This window comes from Dreissena polymorpha, chromosome 1 (assembly GCF_020536995.1).
Source record: "Dreissena polymorpha isolate Duluth1 chromosome 1, UMN_Dpol_1.0, whole genome shotgun sequence".
Lineage (NCBI taxonomy): Eukaryota > Metazoa > Mollusca > Bivalvia > Myida > Dreissenidae > Dreissena > Dreissena polymorpha.
In genome coordinates, this window is record NC_068355.1 from 157,341,142 (window position 1) to 157,357,978 (window position 16,837).

Genomic DNA, 16,837 nt, shown 5'->3' on the forward strand with positions numbered 1-16,837 from the left:
TTCTGATCTTAAATTGATACTTCAAAGAGTCACTTCAACGTTTCACTAATTTTACAGAACATGAATTAAGTTGCTTTCACACATATTCTATAAAACTCACACCCATAAAGTGGTTTTAAAAACAGGAAAGTTGACAAAACGTTTCATATAACGCCATTTTTAAGAGTTAATAAACAAGAGCTGTCAGAGGACAGCGCGCTCAACTATTCGAGTGCTTGACAGTATAACGTAAGCCATCATGGAAATTGTTCATATTCAATAAGGTAAAGGTAATATAGTCATATTCTAAGTGGAAGAGGACCATAATTGAAACATACTGATCGCTTATGTTTTAAAGAAGTTGTACTTTATAGACGATTCTGAGTTCAGGTATATTTTCCACAATCTATTGAACATTTGTGAAGACATAAAGCAAAGTAATAAGATTTTATTTCAGTTTGATAGCAATAGCTTGGTTGGGATGGTTAGAAGGTCCTTCAAAAATAAAATAAATATATTTTTGTTTTTTAACCATGTTTCAAAGAAAAAAATCTTTTTGGGTTGGGGGGGGGGGGGGGTGGGGGTGGAGAGGAGGGTATAATGTGAGGGTGTGGTCATTTATTAGATGATCTTTCAAAAATAAAAAAAAAGGGAATTTTTTTTTTATTAAATTTTTTTTTGGGGGGGGGGGCGGGATTCTGGGTTGGGGGGTGGGGTATGGTTTGGGTGGAGTCCATTGTGGTATGTCAGGTAAGTGTTGTTTTGTCAAAGTAAGAATAAAATCTGATCATAAATAAAGAAGTTATGGCAATTTAATTAAAATTTATTAATTTGACCTTGAGAGTCAAGATCATTCAAAGGTCAAGGTCAAAGTCAACTTGCCAGGTACAGTACCCTCATGATAGTAAGACAATATTTGAAGTTTCAAAGCAATAGCCTTGATACTTTGGAAGTAAAGTGGATCTAAACACATAATTTAACAAAATATTCAAAGTAACTAAGACAAAAAAAGGCCATAATTCTTAAAAAATGCTTGATACAGTTGTCTGCTCTTGCTTATAGATTGGGGTCATGTTGGTAAAGAAGTATGCAAAATATGAAAGCAATATGTCAAGGGACATTGAAAATATTTGAGGTGGTACGCAAACTTTAACATAGATTTATCAAGAATATGCATATTCTAAATGGAAAAGGGGCCATAATTCTTACAAAATGCTTGATACAGTTGTCTGCTCTTGTTTATAGGTTAGGGTCATGTTGGTAAAGAAGTATGCAAAATATAAAAGCAATATGTCAAGGGACTTTGAAAATATTTGAGGTGGTACGCAAACTTTAACATAGATTTATCAATAATATGCATATTCTAAGTGAAAAAAGGGCCATAATTCTTATAAAATGCTTGATACAGTTATCTGCTCTTGTTTATAGGTTGGGGTCATGTTGGTAAAGATGTATGCAAAATATAAAAGCAATGAAGTATGCAAAATATAAAAGCAATATGTCAAGGGACATAGAAAATATTTGAGGTAGTATGCAAACTTTAACATTCCAACGCTCACACCGACTCTGGGGTGAGTAGGATAGCTCCACTATATATATATATATATAATATATATATAGTCGAGCTAAAAATTGTTTTTCATAACAGACCATGCACTTGAGAATTTGTTTCAGCTGAAGGAAGAAGCATAAATGTCCATGTAAGTAAGGTTCTGGGAGAACTGGGCTTAATGCATGTGGGTTGTCCTCCCAAATCAGCTTGTGCAGTCCTTACAGGCGTATCAGGTATGGCACCTTCTGCGTAGACTAAATTTTCGTTTAGAAGAGACTCTTCAAGTGAAAATTTCCATAAAAGCCAAAAGGGGTGACCATGATTTGCCTGGTCTGCACAGGCTAATCTGAAACAACTCTTTACCCATATTCATTTAGCCCAGTTTTCGCAGGATGCAACCTCATATAAAATAATGACAGACTTATGCAATTCCCCTGAGGGCCTATATTAACAAACAAATTCTTAGAAATATTATTTAAGTATACTCTTCTTAGAACAGCTCTCTAAATAGTAGCAATTTAATATTACCTGGTATAATCCATAACAAGTTAATGCATTCTTGTTTTTTTAAACTATTATGTCATGACATAAGCAATGTTTTACCCAATTCAAGTATTACTTCTCAAGTTGAACAATATTCTTACTTCTTATGTCTTAGACATTTTTCAAGTATATGGCCATGAACTGCCTAATTGATATGAACAGGGCCAATTGCATAAGCCTACAGTGTCATCCCAGATTAGCCTGCGCAGTTCTCCAAGACTAATCAGGGATTAAACTTTCTGCTTATATTGTATTTTTTGCGTAAAAGAATTATCTTCTCATGAAAAAACAAGTTTAGGTGGAAAGTGTCGTTCCTTATTAACCTGTGAGGACTTATCAGGGTCAACACTTTACATATTTGCATTAAACCTTATTTTCCCAGAGCAAGACTCATATCCCTGACTCACCAGCCTCGTTTTGTTCACTGTCAGGCATCTTCAATGGTCGCGGTCTGATCAGGCCACTAGAGGTCTTGGTGGCAGATGCATTCGGGTTGTCAATCATGGGCTTGGGCTCACTCTTCTTACTACCCTGGAACAAGCGTATGAAAAACATGTAACACAGTAGGATCAAACATGGGCGTGGGCTCACTCATCTTACTACCCTGGAACAAGCATATTTAAAACATGTAACACAGTATGGTCAATCATGGGATTGGGCTCACTTTTCTTTCTACCCTGGAACAAGTGTATGGAAAACATATTACACAGAAGGGTCAATCATGGGATTGGGCTCACTTTTCTTTCTACCCTGGAACAAGCGTATGGAAAACATGTAACACAGAAGGGTCAATCATGGGATTGGGCTCACTTTTCTTTCTACCCTGGAACAAGCGTATGGAAAACATATTACACAGAAGGGTCAATCATGGGATTGGGCTCACTTTTCTTTCTACCCTGGAACAAGTGTATGGAAAACATATTACACAGTAGGGTCAATCATGGGATTTGGCTCACTTTTCTTTCTACCCTGGAACAAGTGTATGGAAAACATGTAACCACAGTAGGGTCAATCATGGGATTTGGCTCACTTTTCTTTCTACCCTAGAACAAGTGTACGGAAAACATGTAACACAGTAGGGTCAATCATGGGCTCAGGCTTGCTCTTCTCACTGCTAAGAACAAGCATATAAAACAAGTAGACATGATCGAGTTGGGAATATTAAAATCATGTCATCATTTTAAAGTGAGAGTTATTGAGAACATGTAAACTGGGAAGCCTATGACGACCTGACTTGAAGCATCTCAATACTATTACACACTAAATCAAATTCTCCATAAAAAATTTGGTTGAGATAATTCAGGTCATAAAATATTCAAAAGGCATGATGGTTTTAAACCAATAAAAGCTTTCATCCCATGACACATGGACTGCACAACTAATGAATTAAGTAACTAAGTTCCTGAGATGTTATTCTGAACGCTATACATCAAATATTAAAACTTGTATAAACTGATGAAAAATCTATTTCTAAGTAAAAAAGAAACAAATTGGTAATTTTAGAGGGTTTCCATTCTTTAGTTTCGCACTTAAGTCTGACAGTTTAATAATTGCTACCAAATGTTTTACACCCAGAGACTGCACATTTTAAACAGCAAAACAACAGTTCATATAAATCATGCTTGAGTTGTAACAAAAAACTAACAGGTTCTAAATTATTACAAAATTCTTCAATATTTTGGCAAACTCAAGTAACCTCACATACCATTGCAGCAATTGCAGTGAAATTGGCGCATATGAATTTATAATCCTTTACATCTATTTAATATCATTGCCAGCCAATTGTTAACACTAAATACATGCCATAGGACTGAGGTATCAATGTCATTCTCATCAGAACAAGAATAACATAACTGTGATTTGTTTTTCATTACTTTGAATCCCTTTAACGCTGACTGGACTTGAGACATGCCATCAGTTCATCTACAGAAATATCTTTGGCGCTTAAATACAATATAAATCTATAAAATTGGCAAAAAGATGCCAAATAAAATGAAACACTAATTCCCAGATGCAATAGAAATTATTTGTGTAATTAAGAAGAGATGCACAATTTTAAAGCCATTCACAATTACAAATTGTTAACCAAGTACAACTGAAGTCCATTGACATATCCTGCCAAGACAGTTGACTATATTCCAGGTAAGAATTCACATACATTTTGAATATTTTTGATAAATTGCAATAACCATTTTATTTCTTATGTCATTGTCCTCTTCTGTATGTATCATAAATTATTGAGTTTCACAGAAGTACATTTCCAGATATATGTGTCTTGTTCTGACAAAACTGGGCATAATGCATGTACGTAAAGTGCCGTCCCAGATTAGCCTGTGCAGTCTGCACAGGCTTATCAGGGACGACACTATCCGCTTTAACTTGATTTTCGGTAAGAAGGGACTTCCCTCAAACTAAACATACCATAAAAGCGGAAAGTGTCGTCCCTGATAAGCCTGTGCGGACTGCACAGGCTAATCTGGGACGTCACTTTACGCACAAGCATTAAGCCCAGTTTTCTCAGAACAAGACACATATGATCACCATAAAAATGTCTTAACATTATTTGTGAAAAACTGGCTATCATTCATTGGGGTATGCTAGTGCAATTTAGGTAAGAATTATGAGATTGTCTAAACTATTATATGGTTTGTGAAAAGGTGAGCTAATATAATAGCTTAACCCTTTGCATGCTGGGAAATTTGTTGTCTGCTAAAATGTCGTCTGCTGAATTTCTAAAATTAACATTTACTTTCATTTTTTCAAAGAATAATATCAGAATAGCAAACAGTTTGGATCCTGATGAGACGCCACGATTTGTGGCGTCTCATCTGGATCCAAACTGTTTGCAAAGGCCTTCAAAATTCGGTTACGCACTGAGAGAGTTAATTTCACCAGGCAAAAGCATGTGTATTTTTAGGCTAAACAATACTAGTGAAATTGAGCAACTTTTTTTTCAAAGTTGCATGCTCAAATTGTTTTTGAACATTAATGCATGAGCGTAAAGTGTCATCACAGCTGTGCAGTCTGCACAGGCTAATGCCAGCTTTTTTGATATCTTGGTTTAAAAGAAGTCTCTTCTAAATGAAAATCCGAACTTAGAGGAAAGTGTTGTTCGTGATAAGCCTGTGAACACTGCACTTGCTTATCTTGGATAACACTTTACATACAGGAATTACTGGTAATTTAAGTGCCATTTTCCAAGAGCTAAAGACCATCATTAGCATTGCAGGATTGAGTATCTATCCATCAGGAACATAAAATTAAATTGTCTTGCACAATGTTAAAAATATCATTTTTACATGTTAAAAGGGCATTAATAAGCACATATTCAGGGTTAAGAGTAAATTGTATCTAGGTGAATATTGTTATAGAAAATATAAATGAGTGCTGCTTTAACGTTACATAACACAGGTATACAAAAAGACTGACTCAATTGTTTGGTGGTTAACCCTTAATTTTGTTACCATTTAATTAATAATACTTAAAACACTCTAAGGGACTGCAATATTGTTCAGATTCATTTTCTGTGAGTTGTCAACATTGAACCAGAGGGCCATGGATCCTAAGGTGCTTACCAGAGACCCTAGCAACTAGAATATTCTGACAAGGTATAGATCAAAATAATGAAAGCACTTTATCAAACATCAATGTTAAATTGCAATGCACATTTTTATTTTTGAACTCCTGATATCTTTAGAAGAAATGTTCTTACTGTGGTTCATAAGATTAGGCGAAGAAAATGTTTTTTTTAATTTAACCTGGTGATTGTTTTTTTAAACTCACAAGACCCAGTTACAAACGCAGCCCAGTTTTGATTAAAACAAATGCTCTGACCAAGTTTCATGTAGATTGGCCAATCAATGTCGTAATTAGTTAGTGCGTTAACAAATGTTTCACTATAGCCATATACAAAAAACTGCCCCCCCCCCCCCATGTGAAATTCAGCTGAGATATCATTTGCACAAATAACCTGAACAAGTTTCGTGATGATTGGATTTCAAATATGATTTCTAGAGTGTTAACAAGAAATTACTAACTAGCCATATAAGGAAAACTGTCACACACCCTGGGGGCAATGGTTCTCAACGGACTTGAACCACTTCTTAACTCGGTCCAGATATCACTAAAAAATATGTTCTGTTTTAATATAGCAATAATAGGAAAACTGCCCCACCCCTAGCTTCCATGGTTTTGAACAGACCAGGACCATTTTTACCAAATAGCCAAAATAGCATTTAAACATGCAAATTCGTTGAATTGATATCCCCCACCAATATGCTTCTGGACAATCGTACCAAGTTTCAATGAAATCCGCCAAAGCACTTCGAAGATATGGCTCTGGATGGACGGACAGACGGACGGACGGAAAGACAGACTGGCAGTTCAACAGCTATATGCCACCTTATCGGGGGCATAAAAATATATTCTGACCAACTTTCAGGGAAATAGGACTAAAAATGCAACTTCTATAGTGATACTATACTATACTATAGTTTTACATAATAGGAAAACTGCCCTGCACTTGGGCCACCATGTTTTCCTTGGAACTGACACCATTTTCGAACACAGACAAAATATGAGAAAACAAGAAACTGTCGGAAACGAGTGATGCTCCCCAAAGTGTTTTTTTTGTCACAATATTGCACCATATATTCAGATAAAAGGAAACGTCTTGAGGGCACAGTAGTTGGGGGGACAAAAATTAAAATCACGACTGGTATATTACATTACTTGAAAAAAAGTTGTTAAGTTTTCACATTTTCAGTATATTCGGTAATACATTTTACTGGGTATGTCTACTAGGTAACTACCAGTTAACTATAAATAACGCCAGTAGATTGATCATCATCGTCACGTGGTAAACCCAGGAATGCAAATTTTGCATGCGTAAATTTTTGTAATTTTTGATTGACCCTACTGTGTAACATGTTTTTGTAATAATTGTAAAAAAATAAGGTATTTTAGAACTTTTCTTTTTTTGTCATTGGTGGTTGACAGTCCCTTAAACTCTTTCAGTGCTGGAACCGAATTTTGAAGGCTTTTGCAAACAGTTTGGATCCAGATGAGACGCCACAGAACATGGCGTCTCATCAGGATCCAAACTGTTTGCTTTTCTGATAGTATTCTTTGAAAAAATTCGAAGAAAATGCTAATTTTAGAACTTCAGCAGACAACATTTTAGCAGACGACAAATTACCCAGCATGCAAAGGGATAACAACAACAAAATCAGCTTCTAAATCCAACAACATTTATTACAAAACATGTGCAGACGACAAATTTCCCAGCATGCAAAAGGTTAATAGAAATCACAAGGCTTCATTTTTTTATTGAGATAATGCAAGCATGACATGCATTGGCCATGCTGGTTTTAAAGCAACTAAGTTTGAATCTCACTCATTTATCAAATGTCACCTAACTAAGAATGTTGAAGTAAGATCCTCTACACTTTTTGATTCAATTACAAAGTTCTAAAGTAGATACTAGATATGGCATACTAAATGCTATACATCAAAATCACAAAACTTGTTTAAACTTTGAGGGAAAAATTACTATAAAGGTAAAAAAAAAATTGGTAATTTTAGAGAACTTTCTATTCTTTAGTATAACAGTTAAATCTGTCAGTTTTATAATTGCTAGGAAATGTTTTACATCCAGAGAACTCACATTTTAAACTGCAAAACCCGAGTTCATATAAATCATGCTCTGAATATAACCCTTTCAGTGCGGGAACCGAATTTTGAAGGCCTTTGCAAACAGTTTGGATCCTGATGAGACGCCACAGAACGTGGCGTCTCATCAGGATCCAAACTGTTTGCTATTCTGATAGTATTCTTTGAAAAAAATCGAAGAAAATGCTAATTTTAGAAATTCAGCAGACGACATTTAAGCAGAAGACAAATTACCCAGCATGCAAAGGGATAACAACAACAAAATCAGCTTCTAAATCCAACAACATTTATTACAAAACATGTGCTCCTTCAATGTCTTGGAAAACTCCAGTAGCCTAACTTACCATGGTAGCAATTGTAGTTAAATTGGCTCTTACAATGTTCAAATCCTTTATATCTATTTAATATCATTGCCAGCCGATTGTTAACACTAAGTACATGCCATAGGACTTATGTATCAATGTCATTCTCTTCAGAGCAAGAAGGATTTATCTGTTATCTGTTTTATACTACTTTGAAATCTTTTTACGCTGACTGTATTCAAGCAGTGCCATCAGTGCATCAACAGAAATATCTTTGGCACTTAAAATTAAAGGCTCATTCCAAGATGCAAACAAAATAATGTTTGTAATTAAGAAGAGCCGCAAAATTCTCCAAACACTTAACATTACAAATTGTTTATTAAGTACATAAGTGGTGCATTGACGTATCCTACATTTGACTCAATTCCAGGTACTAAGCTGGGAACATAGTTCTTGCATCTTCTAATGTCTTTTTGTGTACATGTAAATGATAATGTTAGATATCATTACAACAAAATGTGTGCAAAATACACCAAGTATGTCTCTCTTAATGTGTTCTTGAAAAAAAAACATCACTTAGTCCAGCATGAAAATGATGCTAACTGTTATTGGCACAGATTTAATTGCCGGATCCTTGTTTTTTATTTATGTTATAAATGCTACACTATACATAGTGATCACATCAAAAAATGCATTTCATAATGACATATCAAACTGATTTACAGATTATTTTTTAAGCAATCATACACTGTGCTGTAGGTGGGGTCCACCTTGAATCAAAGGCCCAGTATTGGAGGTAGTATCTCATGTCAGAATCAGGGACTCCTTTTTAACATATACCATTTGACCTGTGCCATTCGAAAATGGGTCTACGTTGTATGCAGACAGCATAGTTCAATACCAGCCTGCGCATCCAGCCAGTTTGGTGAGGACAGGCTGTCAAGTGACCTTTTTTCAAAAAGTAGGAAAAAATAGGAACTACTTTTGCAAGAAAAGTAGGAAAAAAGTAGGAAAAAGTAGGAACTTTTCCCTCAAAAGTAGGAACACAAAATACTTATTTTTTAGACACAGGTCCAGGAAACATAGCTTGAATCAGAGCAGGAGTGCAATCACATGTTCTGTATGGATACCCACTTGAAGCTACCTTAAGGGCCCAGAAGATTTCAGCCTTTTGTACCTGTTCCTTGTGTGATGGATGTACTTGCATACAGATAGATTTATCCCCACAACCCTGCGAGCTGCTTGGCTTTTGGGCACTTCCAAACAAACGCTTTTGTGAATTATCATGCATGTATTTCATGTTTTCCTTGTGTTTTTATCCATCTGCATGACTTATAAGTTGATTAGCACCAGAATTACTACAAGATGGACTTCATTCAGACAGTACAATATCTTGCAAACTCATTGCCGGTATCTCTCTTGCACCATGATCCCAGTGTTTTTCCACTGTTGTCCAACTTCTCCATCCATGAAGGGTTAAACTTTGTTTTCCCACTAGGAATTTTAGCACTTATAGTGTATCTATGATAATTAAGTTTCAAGCAAAGCTACCCTGATAAAGAAGTACACATGTAATTAGATGCTGTTCATTTTGGTGTATCATCAAATAAGTGGTTAGAGGTCTTCTGTGTATCGATATAAAAATGGTAATTATATTATGCATGTTATATCCTTAAGCAGAAGACCAAATTTATTTAGTGATACACCAACTTGTTGTACAAGATTAATACAAGTATATAAAGCAGTGTAAATGCTCTGCTACAGCTACATTGTGAAACCTTTAAATTGACAATAGGGTGCAGTTATAATGACTTAAGTTACATTCAAAATGACTGGTCATTGCAGAGCAGATTATGCAACTGGAGATAGGACCTTATCACCTGACATCTTTTATGACAGCATTGATTGGGCAATGAAACAGTTGCACTACATTGTTTATTCCAGTTTCAAATAATGGCTTTTACATTATTGATGACTTTGCGGGAGTGTAATAATGCCGTTTAATAATTTTAATACTTCGCTTTAACACCTTGAAGTTACCACACTAGCAATGGCATCATTAGACAAGAATTGTGTTTGTCCGAAACACAATGCCCACTATTGCGCAGCTTTGAAATAAAATTTCAATATATCATTTGGCAGGTTTAGAAATTATCTCCCTTTTAAAGCTTATTACTTCCCTTGGATTGTATTTTTTAACTTTTGACCTTGAAGGATGACCTTCACCTTTCACCACTCAAAATGTGCATCTTCATGAGATACACATGCATGCCAAATATCAAGTTGCTATCTTCAATATTGCAAAAGTTATGGCCCATATTAAAGTTTTCGGACGGACACACACACACAGACAGACAGACAAACGGACTGACAGTACAACTGCAATATGCCACCCTACCGGGAGCATAAAAATGTATCAGGGCATTTAGGCTCTGTGCATTTATCTTTAATTACTAAACATGATGTACCTATGATATCAATAGAACATCATATCCGTTGTCATGTAATACAGAATTTATTACATTATATTTGTAAATGATGAAAACTCGGCAAAGCATCAGTTTTATCTTTTTTCCAATAACTTGTGTAATAAATTCCATATTACATAACCACTCATACAATACATGTTTCTCTATATCTCTACATTCCAAACAGCAATATCATGTAAACATGCATAAGGTTTGGTCAAATTGTTGTCAATGGAAACAAAATAAAACTGGAATAAACAATGAGTTCCCTCAGCTCTTGCATCACTGGGAACTGTGTAAGGTAGTGAAGTCTGCAGTGTACAAATGCTAAGGAAGTAAACAAGGCACTATTGTTACTTCAAAAAAAAACTTGTCAATAATTTTAAAAGTTACATAAGAAATAAATATTTATGCTCCTAGAGAGGTGCTAGCAGACAGTCAGCATGGGTTGTCAGGTCTCATCTAGATGAATGCACATTAACAGGGATACAGTCATGCCATAGATTCATTCATCCTGCAAGTTTACTAAATTAACTCTTTAAAAAAAAATAATTCTCCATTGAAAATGAAAAAGTAGGAATAGTAGGAAGATTTGGTAAAAAAATAGGAAAAAGTAGGATCCTGATGAAAAAGTAGGAAATAGTAGGAAAAAGTAGGAAAAAGTATGACCGCTTGACAGCCTGTGAGGAGCTACACTGTTTGCTGTAAAGTCATGCAAGGTTTAACTGTCTCATTAGTTGAAAGGGTAGCTCCTGACAAGACTCAAGTGTTATTAATCACCTTTTTGAGAATGGGGCCCGGTCCCTTTGTATTTTAAAAAATCACTTCCATTTGACTAAAATTGGGAAATAAGTTTTGTTGTTGATTTGCGCAAATCCTTTAAAGGGATCTTTTCACGCTTTGGTAAATTGACAAAATTGAAAAAAGTTGTTTCAGATTCGCACATTTTCGTTTTAGTTATGATATTTGTGAGGAAACAGTAATACTGAACATTTACCATGGTCTAATATAGCCATTATATGCATCTTTTGACGATTTTAAAACCTAAAAATTATAAAGCGTTGCAACGCGAAACGATGGAATAATTTGGAGAGTTTTGTTTTTGTCGTTAAATTTTGTGAAACTACGAAGATTGCTTATATAAGGTATAAAATACGTCAAGTATGTGTTCTCGGCGGAATAGCTCAGTAGGCTAAAGCGTTTTTACTTCAGGACTCTGGCAGGACTCCAGGGGTCACTGGTTCGAAACCTGCTCCGGGCAATGTTCTTTTCCTTTTTTTAATTTTATTCTTGATTTTTTACTGGAGCTTCTACGATCCAATGTTTACATTTATCAATATAAAGCATTTAATGAATAAGTTAAAAAAAGCCAAAATCTGTGAAAAGGCCCCTTTAAAATTGAGACTAAAAGTGCTTCCAATATTATGCTTACTAAGGTTCAACTTATAGAGCTGGAGTGGAGATGAACTTAATGTTAATTTCTAAAAAAAAAGAAAACCTTTAATTGGGAATTTTTTCGGTCCCATTTGGGTAAAAATTATAGTTTTTTTCATTGGGAATTGGGCCTTACACCGGCCCAGAATTTGAACGAAAAAAACCCAATGGACTGCAGATGCACAGGCTGGACTGGAGATACGCTGGATGCATACAACAAGACCCATTTTTGTATGGCGCTGCTTCTGCCATTTAATACCTTGTATCTGCTAACCAAGTGCACACTTTTATATGTGATTGAATATTATATCGCAATAACCATTTCATGTTATATGTCATTTTGCTCTCCTTTATGTATAATAAATTATGGAATTATACAGATATGGATATTTCCAGATACAAGTTCAGGATAAAAATATCTTAATATCATTTGTGAATCTTTCCAAGAACTGACAATCATACGCTGCTGTGGGCTTTAACAATGAACCATTCTTCAGTAGTGATTTCGAAAAGTGGTATTACAAAAGCCTATTTGCGTTGAAAATAGGCTAATAAAAACGAGAGCTTTGTCACAGAAGCGACGTATACCCCCACCTGCCGCATTGACACAGACTATTTTGCATGCTGTCTTCACAAAACAAGAAAATCTAATTTATGGCCATTTTTAAGAATTATTATGCCATTATTATTTAAGGCCATTTTGACCTTTGCACTCTTGAAATATTTCGCAAGACATGCCGTCCAATGACTGTTAACAAAATTATTGTACAGAGTCAATTTAAAATCTCACAATGAATGACATAGTTATGGCCCGGACAAGCTCATTTATGGCCATTTTTCACTTTTGAACTCCAAGTGCGACCTTTACCTTGGAGATATCGATGTAATTCTTTCGCGCGACACACCGTCCAATGATGGTGAACAAATGTTTCAAATGATTTTAAATCTCACATTGAATGACATAGTTATGGCCCGGACAAGCTCATTTATGGCCTTTTTTACCTTTGAACTCAAAGTGTGACCTTGACCTTGGAGATATTGACGTAATTCTTTCGTGCGACACACCGGTCAATGATGGTGAACAAATGTGCCAAATAATTTTAAAATCTCACAATGAACAACATAGTTTTGGCCCAGACAAGCTCATTTATGGCCATTTTTTTCCTTTGAACTTAAAGAGTGTCTACAGTCTACAGCCTTGAAATAAGAAATTACACAATGTGAAAAGCGTACTGCCTTGAAATACTAAGTTACACAGTATGAAGTGTACTGCCTTGAAATATGAAGTTACACAATAAGAAGTGTACTGCCTTAATATGAAGTTACACAATATGAAAAGCCTACTGCCTTGAAACATGAAGTTACACAATATGAAGTGTAATGCTTTGAAATATGAAGTTACACAATGTGAAAAGCATACTGCCTTGAAGTATGAAGTTACACAATATGAAGTGTACTGTCTTGATATATGAAGTTACACACTGGATAAAGTGTACTGCCTTGACATATAAAGTTACACACTGTAAAAAGTGAACTACCTTGACATATGAAGTTATATCTTGTGTAAAGTGTACTGCTTTGAAATATGAAGTTGCACACTGTGTCAAGTGTACTGTCTTGACATATGAAGTTACACATTGTGTTAAGTGTACTGCCTTGACATATGAAGTTACACACTGGATAAAGTGTACTGCCTTGACATATGAAGTTACAGACTGTGTTAAGTGTACTGCCTTGACATATGAAGTTACACACTGTATAAAGTGTACTGTCTTGACATATGAAGTTACACACCATGTCAAGTGTACTGCTTTGAAATACGAAGTTACACACTGTGTCAAGTGTACTGTCTTGACATATGAAGTTACACATTGTGTTAAGTGTACTGCCTTGACATATGAAGTTACACACTGTGTAAAGTGTACTGCCTTGACATATGAAGTTACAGACTGTGTTAAGTGTACTGCCTTGACATGTGAAGTTAAACACTGTGTAAAGTGTACTGTCTTGACATATGAAGTTACAGACTGTGTTAAGTGTACTGCCTTGACATATGAAGTTACACACTGTATAAAGTGTACTGTCTTGACATATGAAGTTACACACCATGTCAAGTGTACTGCTTTGAAATACGAAGTTACACACTGTGTCAAGTGTACTGTCTTGACATATGAAGTTACACACTGTGTAAAGTGTACTGCATTGAAACATGAAGTTACATACTGTGAAATGTGATCTGTCTTGATATATAAACGTACACACTGTGTTAAGTGTACTGCCTTGAAATATGAAGTTGCACACTGTGTAAAGTGAACTACCTTGACATATGAAGTTACACACTGAGTATTAAGTGTACTACCTTGACATATGAAGTTACACACTGCGTAAAGTGTACCACCTTGACATATGAAGTTACACACTGCGTAAAGTGTACTGTCTTGACATATGAAGTTAACCACTGTGTCAAGTGTACTGTCTTGACATATGAAGTTATACACTGTGTAAAGTGTACTTCCTTGACACATAATGTTGCACACTGTGTCAAGTGTACTGTCTTGACATATGAATTTACACACTGTGTCAAGTGTTCTACCTTGACTTATGAATTTACACACTGTGTTAAGTGTACTGCCTTGACATATGAAGTTACACGCGATGTTAAGTGTACTTCCTTGACATATGAAGTTACACACCGTGTCATACTCCTGCTGGGCCTTGGACAGCATCTGCATTATGTCCACCTGGGATGTGGCACCTGGGGCAGACAACTTCTTGCTGACCTCCGCTGATGCACCAACCACTGCAGGGGACGTCTGTTTTCTACGCATCTCGTCATGTATTGCTTGCACGTAACTGAATACCAATGAATATTGTCACATATTGCTAGCACATAATATAAGAGTGAATATGGTCATGAAGATCGCACATTTACCTATAAACAAGGGAATATAATTGCTGCCTAGTCAGGATTTTGGCTTTAAAGAGACACACACAAAAATCCATATAAGCAGGGAGTGTCTTCTACACAGACTAACCTGGGATGACACAATAAGCAAAGGCATTAAGTTCTGTGTTCCAAGAGTGAAGCTTATTTACATGAAAAATTGACTAAGAATAATAATAAGGCACATTTTCCATAGATGTTATTTCAATACTATTCATATTGCAATGGTATCTGTTTTGATGATGTGCCTGTTCATTAATCTGTTTCTAAAATGCATGGACAAAATATGAGATCCAGTTGTGGTTGTGTGTTTTTTTTTCAATACAAAATGTAAATTATTCAACCTTCTGTATTAATATTTTGAGACTGTGTGGATTCTACATATTTCAAGAATGCCCTTGTATGGGGATCAAAATATTGTAAATAAGCCCCGCTCTGGTAAAACAGTGCCTTATGCATGTGAATAATGGTGTCCTAGATTTGCAAGTGCAGTCTGCACAGGCTTATCAGGGATGACCACATCTTAACTGGATTTTTGCAAAACCATTTGCTATAGCTCATAACAATATTTGTCATGAGAAGCACTCATTAATTACAAAATTAAACACTGTAAAGACAAACTCAGATTTAATGTTGCATTAAAAAGATATGCCATATTAGGGACATGCAAGCCAGTAATATCAAACGGAGAAAAAATATTTTAATACACTGCTACATCCTCTTCAAACTTTCACAGAACAAAAACACAATATATCAAAAGTTGTTAGCCAAAATAAATAAAAAAGCATACAAAATGTGAACACCATTTCTTGGACATTACATGCTAAATAAACCCATAAAAAAGATTGGTCACAATAGGTGACACTAGGTCACAAACTTAACCCATACACTGATCTTAAACAAAACATGTTCCATATGTGATGTACTCAACTAAGAACATTATGAAGGTCATCTCTGCACTGACAGCAAGTCTGGCCTGCTAACTCAGTAAGTAGAGCACTGGACTATGACTATCAGTATCAGTGTCATCTCTGCACTGACAGCAAGTCTGGCCTGCTAACTTGGTGAGGAGAGCACTGGACTATGACTATCAGTATCAGTGTTATCTCTGCACTGACAGCATGTCTGGCCTGCTAACTCAGTAAGTAGAGCACTGGACTATGACTATCAGTATCAGTGTCATCTCTGCACTAACAGCAAGTCTGGCCTGCTAACTTGGTGAGGAGAGCACTGGACTATAACTATCAGTATCAGTGTCATCTCTGCACTGACAGCATGTCTGGCCTGCTAACTCAGTAAGTAGAGCACTGGACTATAACTATCAGTATCAGTGTCATCTCTGCAATGACAGCAAGTCTGGCCTGCTAACTCAGTAAGTAGAGCACTGGACTATGACTATCAGTATCAGTGTTATCTCTGCACTGACAGCAAGTCTGGCCTGCTAACTCAGTAAGGAGAGCACTGGACTGTGACTATCAGTATCAGTGTTATCTCTGCACTGACAGCAAGTCTGGCCTGCTAACTCAGTAAGTAGAGCACTGGACTATGACTATCAGTATCAGTGTCATCTCTGCACTAACAGCAAGTCTGGTCTGCTAACTTGGTGAGGAGAGCACTGGACTATAACTATCAGTATCAGTGTCATCTCTGCACTGACAGCATGTCTGGCCTGCTAACTCAGTAAGTAGAGCACTGGACTATAACTATCAGTATCAGTGTCATCTCTGCACTGACAGCAAGTCTGGCCTGCTAACTCAGTAAGTAGAGCACTGGACTATGACTATCAGTATCAGTGTTATCTCTGCACTGACAGCAAGTCTGGCCTGCTAACTCAGTAAGGAGAGCACTGGACTGTGACTATCAGTATCAGTGTTATCTCTGCACTGACAGCAAGTCTGGCCTGCTAACTCAGTAAGTAGAGCACTGGACTATGACTATCAGTATC

At 36.1% G+C, this 16,837-nt stretch overlaps 1 protein-coding gene across 2 annotated transcripts in view; it reads right to left on the reverse strand.

The window, feature by feature from the left end:
- The window catches only part of LOC127857646 (mRNA-decapping enzyme 1B-like), a 114,396-nt gene that overhangs the window by 15,585 nt on the left and 81,974 nt on the right, over positions 1-16,837 (reverse strand). For both annotated transcript variants that reach the window (XM_052394229.1, XM_052394224.1), the window contains exons 5-6: positions 14,642-14,801; positions 2,482-2,605 (exon numbers count right to left, since the gene is read on the reverse strand). In XM_052394229.1, the coding sequence (XP_052250189.1) occupies positions 2,482-2,605; positions 14,642-14,801 (284 nt within the window). The remainder of the gene's footprint in view (positions 1-2,481; positions 2,606-14,641; positions 14,802-16,837) is intronic.